The 15,171-nt window shown below is 45.4% G+C and overlaps 1 protein-coding gene across 1 annotated transcript; it reads right to left on the bottom strand.

Annotated features, from left to right (window-relative positions):
* Positions 1-1,388: 1,388 nt before the first annotated feature.
* On the bottom strand, positions 1,389-10,156 carry LOC129548456 (pregnancy-associated glycoprotein 1-like). The gene is made up of 9 exons (XM_055414978.2): positions 10,056-10,156; positions 8,826-8,976; positions 7,750-7,867; positions 7,533-7,651; positions 6,143-6,336; positions 5,102-5,212; positions 3,425-3,566; positions 3,242-3,340; positions 1,389-1,538 (listed from the first exon to the last, which is right to left on the bottom strand). Exons 1-9 carry the CDS (start codon positions 10,154-10,156, stop codon positions 1,389-1,391), a joined length of 1,185 nt encoding a protein of 394 aa, XP_055270953.2.
* Positions 10,157-15,171: the final 5,015 nt, after the last annotated feature.

Here is a 15,171-nt window from a genome sequence, read left to right as displayed (position 1 = left end):
AGAAATGCAAATCAAAGCCACAATGAGGTACCATTTCAGGCCAGTCAGAATGGCTGCTCTCGAAAAGTCTACAAGCAATAAATGCTGGAGAGGGTGTGGAGAAAAGGGAACCCTCTTACACTGTTGGTGGGAATGCAAACTAGTACGACCACTATGGAGAACAGTGTGGAGATTCCTCAAAAAACTGGAAATAGAACTGCCATACGACCCAGCAATCACACTCCTGGGCATACACACTGAGGAAACCAGAATTGAAAGATACATATGTACTCCAATGTTCATCGCAGCACTGTTTATAATAGCCAGGACATGGAAACAACCTAGATGTCCAACTGCAGACGAATGGATATGAAAGCTGTGGTACATTTACACAATGGAGTATTACTCAACCATTAAAAAGAATACATTTGAATCAGTTCTAATGAGGTGGATAAAACTGGAGCCTATTATACAGTGAAGTAAACCAGAAAGAAAAATACCAATACAGTATATTAACGCATATATATGGAATTTAGAAAGATGATAACGACAAACCTGTATGTGGGGCAGCAAAAGAGACACAGATGTATAGAACGGTCTTTTGGACTCTGTGGGAGAGGGCGAGGGTGGGATGATTTGGGAGAATGGCATTGAAACATGTATACTATCATATGTGAAACGAATCGCCAGTCCAGGTTTGATGCATGATACAGGGTGCTCGGGGCTGGTGCAGTGGGATGACCCAGAGGGATGGGATGGGGATGGAGATGGGAGGGGGGTTCAAGATGGGGAACACATGTACACCTGGGGCAGATTCATGTCAATGTATGGCAAAACCAATACAATAATGTAAAGTAATTAGCCTCCAATTAAAATAAATAAATTGAAAAAAATAATAAAGTGATCTAAAAATATAAATAAATAAAGCCCAAGGCAGTTAGCTAACTCCCTTAGTAGGTGTAGAAGCCTTAAGGAAGAAATTTGTCAGGCTAAGACCATCAAAGAGGAGGGAAGGGAAAGAGCAAGGGTGAGAGAGAGAGAACTGATGACTTCTGATTTCTTGGGTCCAGTCACTGAGATCTTTGTATTTGCTCTGATTCTTGTGTCCTGGATTCCCAGAATCATTTCAATGAGTCTCCACTTTCCGTGAATCCAGTTGGAGTGTTCTCCTCTCAACCGTGATTCAGACTTTATTCTAGATCCTTCCCGATCATTGTACACCTCCCAGACTCAAACAGAGGCACCCATTTGTCTCAGCGCCATTAAGAGTGAAACCCTTTATTTTTAATTGAGAATAGGGTGTGCAGACCACCAAATACAGTTCACCAGCATCCTGGGCAGGAGTGCCCTAAGTGTGAGTGAGTGTGTGTTAGGATTGGCCTTACTGATTCCTGAACCACTCCAAGCATTTACACTGCCCGTGCCAGGCCAATCCTGTCATTTCCTTGATCAAAGACCGAGAAATACCGCCTCAGGAAGACGTCACCCAAGATCCACGTCTCTGTAGATGTACTCTCTGTGTTCGCTTTAAAGGTGGTATAGCAGTGACCTCTAGAATCCTGGGAAAGTCAGAGACACACACCAGTCAGCATGAGCCCTTACCTGCGACTCCCACCAAATCCAGACCCAGCACAATTCTTGGTTTTATTTCCCTCTTTTGGTAAGTATCAAGGGGTTTTCTCAGCAGCAGGGGATGTGAGAGTTCATGCAAAACCAAAAAGGGCCAAGACATGAGGTTGCCGTGAGGAAGGGTGTGGTGAGTGGAGGACTGGGAGTTGGGGAAACAGAGGAATGAAAACAACAAAGCCCTACTGTAGAGCGTAAGGAACTATATTCAATATCCAGAGGTAAACCACATGAAAAAGAATAAGAAAAAAATATACTTTTTATGTGTATAACAGAGTCACATTGCTGTGCAGCAGAACTTACAGCAACACTGAACATTAGCCACACTTCAGTCTAATTTTTAAAAACAGAACACGAGTGTCCAAGTTCCCCTCAGTCCCTGTTTCTTTCCTTCTGACTCCTGCTCCTTGTTTTCTCTACAGATTGCTGTTTCTTCTCCTCCGTCCCCAAATCCGTACTTTATTAAAAACCTTTATTTTTTATTGGAGTATAGCTGATTAACAATATTCTGAGTTTCAGGTGGACAGTAAATGGACTCAACCATATGTATCCAGGTAACCTGGTCCCAAAGATACCCCTTCTTCCAGGCTGTCATAATACTGAGCGGAGTTCCCTGTGCTACACAGTAACTCATTGTGGGTTATCCATCTTAAACAGAGCAGGGCCCACAACACATTCTTGAAGACTTAACTCAGGAACTCTGGGAAGTCTCCTTTGGCCCACACTCACCCTCTTTGGCCACTCCAGGCTTGTTCGGTAACATACTCTGGTTCCCCATCCCCACCAGTCAGTCCGTAGCCCTCATCACCCCTAGTAAGTCCCCAGTGCCCCAGTGCAGAGCACCTTGGAATGCCATTTGCATGGAATCCAGGGAAGTTTTGCCTAGAACCAAGCAACCCTCCATATGGCTTCATAAGTGGTTTTAGAATTTCTGAAATTCCATCTCTTCCTCAAAGCCTTCTTTGAGCCCATCAGCCTGCTCTGAACTCCCGCAGGGAGCTGACATGAAGCCTCCACCCTGGGCCAGGGCTGAGCAGTCACTGTGCACCCTTTATTCACCTTATTATCCAACCTCCCCACAGAGGGGTCAGGTACCCCAACTCATAAAGGGGGCACCTGGCCAGAGCAAGGGGAAGATGCAGCTGAGAAGTAGGTTGACAATGTAACTTATCATCCAAACCAGGAAAACATTGAGAAGGGAAGGGAGACTATTAATCCCTATGGTGGGACATCACACTGGGACTGTCCCAAGCCATTCTCCTTGTAACATGGCCTATTTCAGGTACTGCTAGAGCTGACTTTCCTTGTTCTTGCAACTGAGAGTTCAAATTGAACTGAAACACTTTGAGGACTGAGGTCCTTAGTGTTCCCTTCTTCTTGTACCTCCACCATGCCAGCATGGTGTGGCAACTCCACATGTATTTAAGGATGATCAATGTCACAGCCTGCCCTTTACTTTCAAGTGGTTGGTCTTGTGGCAGGTTCTGGCCCAGCCACAGGGGCTCAGGGGCTCAGGGGCTCAGCAGCATCTGCAGTGGTGTGACATGACCTGCAGAGGGCGCCCTCCTCCCAGCAGCAGGCCAAGGGTTATTTCAAGTTCCTATTTGAGAACCACCCTTGAGGGTTGTCCCCTCACCTTGAGGATGTAGGCTCGAGCTGGCACTGGGTAGTTGATGCCGTTGATGGTGAAGATAATAGAGGGCAGGGTATTGACCGCAAAACATGAAACGTAGTGCTGTTAGAGAGAGGGAGAGAGGTTGGCCCTGGAGATCCTTGTTTGTGTGGGGACTGACAGTGACCCTGGGGCATGACCAATCACCTCGGAACCCCGTGGGGTGGCACCGATGAGCTTCTGGATGTTATTGACCAGTCTTGTTGGGCCAAGGATCAGTGATGTCCCAGTGTCCACAAGAGCCTCGCAGCCGCCAGAACAAGCAATAACCTTTCTTTTCATGGAGATGCTTATGGACAGTGGAAAAAGTAGGCATCAAGGTCACTCTGAGTCTCCCCAGAGCTTCCCCCTTCCTGACTGTCCCCTAAACAGCCCTTTGTCTCTGGCCCTCTTTCCTTTGCTCTCGACACTACACCTTCCTTGACATCCTCTAATGCAGTACTTGAATACACCAGGCTATTTTGTACCTTGACACAAGCTGGCCTTCCTTCCTAGAAGAGCCCCCTCCCCTTTGACTAGCTAATTTCCTCTCCTCTCCCAGATTCCAGCTTGATTGTCACGGATTCAGGGGAGTCTTTCCCCCGGTGTTTGTCGGTCCCCTGTCTTGGTTACTCTCTGTAGGCCCTTCCTCATGTCCAGCATGCACCAAACTCACAATTCATTGTGTGTGTGTGGGTCATTGCTTGTGCATCTGTCTTTTTAGATGTGAGGGCAAGTTTTATTCTTGTTGCCTCCCTAAAGTGCCTGGCACACAGTGGATGCACAATGCTTGTCTGCTGAATGAGTGAATGAAGACTGTGAAAATAATGAACGAGAAACATCCAGAGAGCTGTATGTGGGGGGGGGGGGGGAGGACAAATAACGGGTCAGCCGCAGAGTGAAGGTGGAGATTAGCCAGGGCGGCAGATCCTCATAGTGGTGGGAGAGAGGGGCTCCTCTGGAGAGGGTGTCTCCCAGCACTGCTCCTACAACCAGCTCAGACCCTCAGTCCCTGGCCAGGAAATACATGACTAGCCCATGGAAACTCCAAAGGACAGGTCAGCTTTTGTCTGAGGGTATCACACAGAATCCTATCAATTATGCCTCTGGTCCTCAGGTCACTCCTGGATCCCACCTTCCTGATTCTCTGTTATAGCCCCTGCCCTACTGTGTGCCCAGGTACATGGGGTGTCTTTTTTATTAGTTGCTTTCATGTCTTAAGACTGAAGCCAACCTCTCTCCACTGCTGGGTAGCTTCTCCCTAAGGAGACCAGTTCTCCCTGTTTTCTCAGGACTGTCCCTGTTTTATAACTGACATTTATCTGTACTGAGAACTTCCTTGGTCCCAGGGAGCCCTGGAGAGTTGGTCATCTTATCACAGCTCTGTTCAGGCTGGAGAAATCCTCCCTGGTCCTCTGTTCACCACACTGTAGAGTCCGTTAACCATGCTCCCACCTCACAGGGCAGTGGGTGCAGCCCTCTCCCAGGGGCACAGACCTCCCTGGACCCTTTCAGGACCCTGGTCAGAGCCCTGGTCAGGAGGCCTGGAGGTAAGGAACCCATGGGTTGTTTGCATATCATGTTCTTGTGTGTCTGTTTGTATGTGTGTTTGTGTGTGTCTCTGTGTGTGTTTGGGTGTCTGTGACTAGCTGTGCATGTTTATATGTGTCTCTGTTTATATGTCTGCTTGTGTGCTTCCATGTGTCTGTGTGTCTGTCTCGGTCCTTATGGGTGGTGTATGTCTGTGTAACTATGTTTCTGAGAATGCATTTGTGTGTGTCTGCCTGTGCCCATGTACAGTAGCGGGAGCATCACCTGGGCTGACCCTCAGAGGGAGAGGCTTACCGATCCATGTGTACACTCCAGTCACCCGCATGGATCAATGGCACCCAGTTGAGCGTTCCCTGGTAGTAGGATTTATCCACCCCACCAAACATCACCACACTGCCCTTCGCCCTGCATGTGTAGAGAGAGGAGAGGGGGGATCCTTGGAGGACAATAACAACAGCACTGTCTAAGAGCTGTGTTTGTCCACCCATCAAGGCCCTAATAAGTTCCCCATGTACAGATGTGGAAATCGAGGCTAGGAGCGACTGACATCCAGACTGAGGTCAGTTACAGGCTAATGAGTGGCACACAGGAGGTTAGAAGCTGAGTCACCTGGCTAAGCTCCACCTACTATGTCTTCTGAAGGTGCCCTGGACCTCCTGCTACATGAATGCTTAGATACCTTCAGAGGACAGGGTGCTGAAGCATTTTTACTTTCCCCATGTCCAGCTTGTCATTTTTCAGGAAATCAAGGCCTGGGAGTGCCAAGCGTGTGGGTTCAGGTCACCCAGAGTTGGCTTTGCTGGCCTGTGATATCTACTGTCCAAATGGCCCCACACTCAGAAGGGGCCCGATCTCAGCTCTCACTGTCTTGAAATGACTAATATTTATTGAACACGGGGTCCCACACTTTTGTTTTGTGTCCCACACATTCATTTTTCACTGGCTCCTACAAATTGGGTAGCTGGTCCTGGGCTTCCAGTGAAATACTAATGAGGAAGGAAAGTTATCCACCATCCTTCTTCTTCCTTCCTTATCAAATTCATAAGCAAATCCTATTGCCTTAACCACCAACAGGTTTCCTGTTGCCTTCCATTTGCTTCCTTATCACTCACCCCCAGTAGACCAAGTTACTGGTCTTCAGCCAAGGAGCAGGGTTGTGTTCCAATAAAACTTTCTTCATAAAAGCCAGTGGTGAAGCCAGGTAGGGCTCTTGGGTCATAGCTTTCCTGGGTTAGGTTATCTCTCAAGATACTTATCAAGTGTTCTATAATTTTCATGGAACTGAAAGCACCTTACAGCTAATTTGGAGAAAAGAACTGTCCATCTCAGACTTACTTGCTCAAGTAGAAGGCAAAAACAGGCTCAGAAATGGCACCTTGGTTCTTTAGGTTGTCAAAGATGGGGATGGCTCCTATGGAGGACATGTCAGCGTAGTTCAAGCCCAAGACGCCATCAAAAGGTATACCCTCAAACCCGTATTCTGCCACGCTTAGTCCGAATTCCTGATCAGTACTTACAAGGTCCCCAATCTGTGGGAGAGAAGAGTGTTAGCACTTACAGATACGTGATATGGGGCTAGGAATGGGTTAGGGTGCATTGCCGTTAGATCCTCAGAGAAGAATTGAGGCTGGGCTGTGTCTTTGGTGGACCTCAGACGGTTAGACAAAGCTGGGAGGGGAATTTGGGTTCCATTTGAGAGAGGCTGTGAATTTTAAAACATCTGCCCCTCTGAAAAACACCACCTGAGGGAGTCAAATTGGCCTCGTGACTTCTGTACAGGTGGGGCAAGCCAGAGTCAGGCCAGGTCCCATTGGTGCCCCCTTGTGGACAAAACGATCTAGAGCAAGATAGCCTTCCCTGGCATCTCTATGACCTAATGACAGGAATGGACTGCATTCTCTGTAAGGTACTGTGGATTCTGCGTCTGTCCAGAAAGACAGAAGTTGAAAACACAATCTTTCTTGCCGGGTTCTAGCAATTACTGCCTGGGGAATTCACTTTTGGGGATATATGTGTATCTGTGTGAATGTGTATGAGAGAGAAAGAGAGAGAGGGAACTACTCAAGTGCTTTGAGGAGGCAGGCCATAGGTTTACTAGACTCTCAAGGGCCCTCTAGAGTGAGAACTCATTTTTCAGGCCCTCTGACATCTCAGACCTCCAGTTTCCCACTCTGGATATCTGAAGCCCTTGACTGTGCCCAGAGTCCCCAGATCAGTTTTATCCTGTCCCAAAACACCCCAGAACAACTACAGTTCTGAAAAGCCAGTCCAGCTCCACCACTTACCACGTGTGTGACCTCAGCAAGGCCCTTGCTGTCTGCACTTCAGTTTCCTCATATGGCTCATGAGCTAATCAGACCACCTGCTGTGTTGGGTTCTTGAAGGATTAAACCAGTTATTACCTGAAAGTGCCTGGAACAGTATCTCAGAGTATAAAAGTGGGTGCTTTTTTCCCCCTCTTCTCGCTCCCAGAAAAATGAACCTTGAACTGCTCATGGGCAGAAGAGCTGCAAGTCCACACCTCAAGCCTCTCTCTGGGTTAGCTAATCTGTTTGCTTGTGTGTCACCATGGGCACTGCCTCCCCAGGGACATGATCCTGTGGGTAAGATGACCAATATCTATGGAGTCAGGCTAGGAAGGGTCCTACCAGGTGGTCCTGCATCTGTTTTGCAAGCAGTGGTCACTCCTTAGCCAGTCCTGACTCAGTTTCTGTTTACACGTTACCCGAACGGTGTCATAAGCAAGAAATCCCTTCATGCTCCCAGATCCATAGGTGATGCTGAAGGTCTTTTGGGTAGGCCGGAAGGTGGAAGACTCAAGATGTCTGAACCTAACTTGTGTAGCTGCAGATACAAGAGATGAATGTCATCAGGGGCCAAGGGTGGAAACAGGCCAGCAGGGCAAGTGAAACATGGCCCGGGTAGGGGGTGTCTGTACTCACAACAGGCTGTGCTGTTGCAAAAGATGGAGGGCACCCACAACTCAGATGAGCCTGTGTCAAAGACAACCTGGAATTCCTGAGGGGGTGTTCCAATGGTGATGTTACCCACGTAGAGCATCTACAGGGGAAGAGGGAGTGGATTAGTGCAGAACTGGCTACCTTCTATTCCCACACTGCTGCCTCCCTCAGGGTGTCACATATCTCTTGGGATCACTTTCCAACCACCATGATCTCACAGACTTTGGTCACAGAGGTGTCTGCATTTGATATTTTTTTCCTGTGCTACATGGTATGCAGGATATTGACTTTATGACCAGGCGTTGAAAGCATTGGAAGCCCAGAGTCATAACCCCTGGACCTCCATGACCACTGGACACCCACAGAAGTCCTGGTACCTTCATTTGAGAAATTCTATAGTCTACTCATACCCAGACTCAGCAGCCCCTTCTCCAGGAAGTCCTTCTTGGTCAACGTCAGCCAGTTCCCTCTATACTCAGACCACATTTAATCAACACCACACAGGTAACCCTTTCATGACATGTATTTACTCTTTGCCTATCTCTCAGGCTGGTATGGGCATCCTTGAAGACAAAATAAGCCCTTTTTCTAATCTAAAAACAGAAACCACAGTGTTAGTCTTATGGCCTTACACAGAATTCGGGCTCAGTAACTTTTTGCTGCTGTGGTTCTTGCATCTGTGGAAACTGAATTCCTCTGCCTGGGGATTCACAATTGTTTGCAGTTGGTTCTACCTTTTGATAAGTGATGGTTCACACTTCATCTGTAACTGAGTGGCTCACTTAGTTCAGAAGAAACAATCTCCCTCAAACTAATGACACATCATTGACGCAGAGATGAATGTTTACCTGCCACCTGGTAATTGCCTGGTCCAGTCACAAAGACCAAGATATGAGGATGAGAGTGCCTTCTCCTCTGGGTGGGGCCCCTATTTTCCAGGGTTTCTGCCTCCTGCAGGAGTTCCAACCCCAACATCCCACGTGGCATCTCCAGATGAGCCCCAGTGCTAGGCTAGAGCACCACAGGGTGCTGTGGAGCACCATGCCCAAAACACTCACATCCATGATGTTCCTCAGAGGGTGGATTGTTATTTTTGAGCCACGAGAAGATATCTGGGACACTCTGTAAGCATGTTCCTTCAGGAAACTGTTCAGCATGTTTTTTTCACTGTAGGTTTTTCTCATGGTCTTCACTTTTGCTAGAGGTATTCTTTCACCCACCATTTGACAAAGAAAACAAAGAAGCTACAATTAGCTGTCAGTGTTAAGGTATAACTGTCATTGTAATGGGACTGTGTATTTTCCAATCATTTTTATGAGTCACCTTATTATCAGAATTTTATGCATATACCATGGCAAAGACATAGGTCTGAATACAGGTTCTGTTGTGCCATCTTGGGTAATCCATATGACTGTGTGGGGTCTAGTCTCCCCTTCGGTAAAATGGTCAATGTAACAATACAAACCATCCAAATAGATTATCTTGGGGATAAGTGAAGTGATGGGCATAAGGTCCCTGATAAATAGGAAGCCTCAACAATGACAGCCATTAGCATTGCTGTTACCATCCCATGGCATCCTTCTCAAAGAAGCTCAGGGAAGGAGGAAGAAGCGGGGACTCTTATCCTCTTTTACAAGGGAGCAGTTTGAAATGAAAGAGGTTTCTGAGTTGGCTGTGGTCACAATGCTTTTCAGATATGAAACAGTATATATGAAACAGTGTATCTTTCTCCAAGTTGAAAGAGAAGTGAGACTTCATAGAAGAATTAAGGAGATAGGGAACAAGTTAGGAAAATTTAGAGGATTGAGAAGGAAGGAAGAGTCAAATGAAAAATTAAAAGAAAACAGCACAGAGAGAAATACACTCACAGAGACTTCCAAAGAGATGGAGAGACAAATGATAGTGATACTGAGATGCAGACATAGACACGTACACACAGAAGCAGAGCGGGAACAGAGAGGACATGGTGAATAAAAGGTAGAAAAGTGCTATTCCACAGAACCACACCTACATCTGCACAGACTGCACTGAACAGTTGCAAGGAGTTCTATTTTCAATAGGTCATCAGATGATTGGACCCCAAGAGTTGTGCAACTATGCAAATGTACACCAAGACCCTTGGGATCCACAGTTCCGATAGCAAGGTACTTATCAATAAGTAAGAGTTGAACGTTAAGACTGTCAGGGATCTATTCCATTCCCTCTACACTTGATGGGTGGAAGAATAATCAGATGAAAGGAAAAATCTGAGAAAGGAATATGATGCAGCTTATAGTCCCCATACTTACTTGACTATGCACTCTGAGAAGGCCACCAGCCCGAGGAGCACAAGCCACTTCATGCTTCTTTCCTGGCTCCAAGTACTCAGGGAAGTTTGGGTTCTTAGCATGTATTGGTGACCGGAAGCCCCTAGGTATATATGCTCTGACATGCTTTAGTTTTCCCCTTTAGGCCACTAAAAGATATGGAAAAAGCCACAAACCTCTTGATAAAATCTTTACCTTCATCAGTGTCCTTGGTGAGTGGACTTTGAAGCTTCTCAGAATACAGAGAATTGACCTGTAATCTCTTCCCTGAAGCTTGGCTGGAAAATCAAACTGATCTGCATGGACATCTAAGAAGATGGAGGACTTTGCCTACTTGGAGAAAAAACTGCTAAGAATATCATAAAAATGGATACTAGGCACCATGCTTGACATTCTTGGTTTCATGTCATCTTCCTAGCCACTTCATGAGATATGCATTGCTGTCTTCGTTGGAGAGGAGATTGCTAGGAGGATAAGTTGTCAAATGACAAAGTGAATGCTTCAGGGACAGCCCAGGGACATACTACTTTAGTATGGCTTTAGGTAGTGGGTCTAATGATAGAGATCAGGGGCACCTATGATGCCAGTCTGCATCAAAGATTTTGGGCAGAGCAGTATTTCAATTTCATGGTTTCAGTATTAGAAGAAATGTCATATGCATCCACAAGATATTTTATATCATCCAACAAACATACAAGGAAGAACTCTGTGCTGGGTTCTGGGTTAAAGGCTTCAAAGTCAAAGTTGATCAAGATAAAAGTAGTCTTTATCTTAAGAGAGCTAGCAGTCTAGTTCTCACAAACTCATGGCCCCAGGAGGCAAGAGATATGATACTAGGACTAGGTGGTCATGTTGAACCCTGGGCAGCACAGGCCTTACCACTGGGAGCAGCCTTTCCTCCACTTCAACCATGCGGGATAGCAGGCCAGTTGGCCATGGTTTCAAGAGATGTCAGAAGAGTGCATATTTATGTACAATCTACTGATTTTAATGTTAGCAACTAATTTTCTTTTCCTGAAAAATCTGGGAACAAAATCTCCACAGCGATGTGCTAGAATCAGCCTTCAGTCTCTGCAGGTTTTTATTTCTGGCCTAGAGTTGGGAGTGCAGTGTGGACAGAGAGGAACTTAATTCAAGTTGGTTGATATACAAAGAGGCCGAATGCATACTAAACATGTTTCTTTCCTTTCTATTTATAAAGAAAGATCATCAGGGACATACAAACCAACGAATTTAACTGCTGAAGATAAATGGATATATTTCTGATATAATTTCCACATAGGGTCTATGTCATGAAAAGTTTTGTCTGCCAAACCAAACATACCAAAAAAAAAAATTTTTTTTTGAAATGTCTTCCCAATCAAAGAAGACAAAACAGCTGTGGCAGCCAAAGTAAAGACGATAGTGTTTAATGACTCATCCAGGACTCCCAGGGTGTACTCCTGCATGAGATCTATCCAGGCCTGTCCCTCGAATATAACAGGAGCCTCTCCTGTGGCCAAGTGTATGTAGATGGGGCATTGTGTCTTAATCCTCATTTTTGCATATTGTTTAAATTCAGTTTTGGTGGTTAAATCCCAACAGGGGGAATATGATGTCACTGACAAATGACTCACATACATGCCCTTTGAAATATGGTGTTGGAGAAGACTCGTGAGAGTCCCTTGGACTGCAAGGAGATCAACCCAGTCCTTCCTAAAGGAAATCAGTCCTGAATATTCACTGGAAGGACTGATGCTGAAGTTGAAGCTCAAATTATTAGCTTTCCTGATGGGAAGAACTGACTCATTGGAAAAGACAATATTAGGAATAAATGAAGACAAGAGGAGAAGGGGAAGACAGAGGATGAGATGGTTGGATGGCATCACCAGGTCGATGGACATGAGCTTGAGCAAGATCCAGGAGTTGGTGACGGATAGGGAAGCCTGGCATGCTTCAGTCCAAGGCATTGCAAAGAGATGGACACGACTGAAAGACTGAATCGAACTGAACAAATAGAGAACAAAACTGATAAATCTAATTGCATCAAGTTGCTGACTAGCTGCCCGTAAGAACACATTCAGTTCAGTTCAGTTCAGCCGATAAGTCGTGTCTGACTCTTTGCAACCCCGTGAATCACAACAGGCAAGGCTGCCCTGTCCATCACCAACTCCCAGAGTTCACTCAAACTCATGTCTGTCGAGTCAGTGAAGCCATCCAGCCATCTCATTCTCTGTCGTCCCTTTCTCCTCCTGCCCCCAATCCTTCCCAGCATCAGAGTCTTTTCCAGTGAGTCAACTCATCACATGAGGTGGCCAAAGTATTGGAGCTTCAGCTTTAGCATCAGTCCTTCCAATGAACACCCAGGATTGATCTCCTTTAGAATGGACTGGTTGGATCTCCTTGCAGTCCAACGGACTCTCAAGAGTCTTCTCCAGCACCACAGTTCAAAAGCATCAATTCTTCGGCGATCAGCTTTCTTCACAGTCCAGCTCACACATCCATACATGACCACTGGAAAAACACTAACCTTGACTAGACGGACCTTTGTTGGCAACGTAATGTCTCTCCTTTTTAATATACTATCTAGGTTGATCATAACTTTCCTTCCAAGGAGTAAGCGTCTTTTAATTTCAAAGCTGCAAACAATATCCGCAGTGATTTTGGAGCCCCCAAAAATAAAGTCTGACACTGTTTCCACTGTTTCCCCATCTATTTCCCATGAAGTGATGGGACCAGATGCCATGATCTTTGTTTTCTGAATGTTGAGCTTCAAGGCAACCTTTTCACTCTCCTCTTTCACTTTCATCAAGAGGCTTTTTAGTTCCTCTTCACTTTCTGCCATAAGGGTGGTGTCATCTGCATACCTGAGGTTATTGATATTTCTCCCAGCAATCTTGATTCCAGCTTGTTCTTCTTCCAGCCCAGCGTTCCTCATGATGTACTCTGCATATAAGTTAAATAAGCAGGGTGACAATATACAACCTTGATGTACTCCTTTTCCTATTTGGAACCAGTTTGTTGTTCCATGTCCAGTTCTAACTGCTGCTTCCTGACCTGCATACAGGTTTCTCAAGAGGCAGGTCAGGTGGTCTGGTATTCCCATCTCTTTCAGAATTTTCCACAGTTTATTGTGATCCACACAGTCAAAGGCTTTGGCATAGTCAATGAAGCCGAAATAGATGTTTTTCTGGAACTCTCTTGCTTTCTCCATGATCCAGCGGATATTGGCAATTTGATCTTTGGTGAATCTGCCTTTTCTAAAACCTACTTGAACCTCTGCAAGTTCACGGTTCACATATTGCTGAAGCCTGGATTGGAGAATTTTGAGCATGACTTTACTAGCGTGTGAGATGAGTGCAATTGTGCAGTAGTTTGAGCATTCTTTGGCACACCTGGAGTAACAGGCAAATTTGGCCTTGGAATACGGAATGAAGCTGGGCAAAGTCTGCTAGAGTTTTGCCGAAAGAATGCACTGGTCATAGCAAACACCCTTTTCCAAGAACACAAGAGAAGACTCTATACATGGACATCACCAGATGGTCAACACCGAAATCAGATGGATTATATTCTTTGCAGTCAAAGATCGAGAAACTCTACACAGTTAGTGAAAACAAGACCAGGAGCTGACTGTGGCTCAGATCATGAACTCCTTATTGCCAAATTCAGACTTAAATTGAAGAAAGTAGGGAAAACCACTAGACCATTCAGATATGACCTAAATCAAATCCCTTATGATTATACAGTGGAAGTGAGAAATAGATTTAAGGGACTAGATCTGATAGATAGAGTGCCTGATGAACTATGGACGGAGGTTCGTGACATTGTACAGGAGACAAGGACCAAGACCATCCCCATGGAAAAGAAATGCAGAAAATCAAAATGGCTGTCTGAGGAGGCCTTACAAATAGCTGTGAAAAGAAGAGAGGCGAAAAGCAAAGGAGAAAAGGAAAGATATAAGCATCTGAATGCAGAGTTCCAAAGAATAACAAGGAGAGATAAGAAAGCCTTTCTTAGCAATCAATGCAAAGAAATAGAGGAAAACAACAGAATAGGAAAACCAAGAGATCTCTTCAAGAAAATTAGAGACACGAAGGGAACATTTCATGCAAAGATGGGCTCGATTAAGGACAGAAATGGTATGGACCTAAGAGAAGCAGAAGATATTAAGAAGAGGTGGCAAGAATATACAGAGGAACTGTACAAAAAAGATCTTCACGACCAAGATAATCACGATGGCGTTATCATTCACTCACGTGGAGCCAGACATCTTGGAATGTGAAGTCAAGTGGGCCTTAGAGAGCATCAGTACGAACAAAGCTAGTGGAGGTGATGGAATTCCAGTTGAGGTATTTCAAATCCTGAAAGATGATGCTGTGAAAGTGCTGCACTCAATATGCCAGCAAATTTGGAAAACTCAGCAGTGGCCACAGGACTGGAAGAAGTCAGTTTTCATTCCAATCCCAAAGAAAGGCAAGGCCAAAGAATTCTCATTCTACTGCACAATTGCACTCATCTCACACGCTAGTAAAGTCATGCTCAAATAACACATTACTCTAGTGGTTTTAAAATTCAGACTTATGACTCTACATTCGGAGTGGAGTACCTTCTAAAGAAAAACAAAAATACTGCCCATCCAGAACAAAACCAAAGAAAACCAAAAGAAAAACAGGAAAGAAATCTGAAACTATATTCAACAACTCATATTGCTTCTGTTATTGTGACAGAATCATATGTTTGTTAACAGGTAACAGCAAGTCAATAATTAAAACTAATGTTCCGAAGTAAGCCTTTCAGTTCAGTTCAGTTCAGTCACTCAGTCGTGTCTGACTCTTTGCGACCCCATGAATCACAGCATGCCAGGCCTCCCTGTCCGTCACCAGCTCCCGGAGTTCACTCAAACTCATGTCCAGCGAGTCCATGATGCCATCCAGCCATCTCATTCTCTGTCGTCGCCGTCTCCTCCCGCCCCCAATCCCTCCTTTTCCAGTGAGTCAACTCGTCGCATGAGGTGGCCAAAGTATTGGAGTTTCAGGTTTAGCATCAGTCCTTTCAGTGGCTAGGAAAACAGGTTCACACATAACATAAAGAAGTTTAATTAAAACCCTGCTCTCTTAAA

This window comes from Moschus berezovskii, chromosome 25 (genome assembly GCF_049115385.1).
Source record: "Moschus berezovskii isolate FMDL1 chromosome 25, NW_MosBer_1.0, whole genome shotgun sequence".
Classification (NCBI taxonomy): domain Eukaryota; kingdom Metazoa; phylum Chordata; class Mammalia; order Artiodactyla; family Moschidae; genus Moschus; species Moschus berezovskii.
Note: the sequence above shows the minus strand (reverse complement) of the source record. Positions and strands in the feature narration are given on the sequence as shown.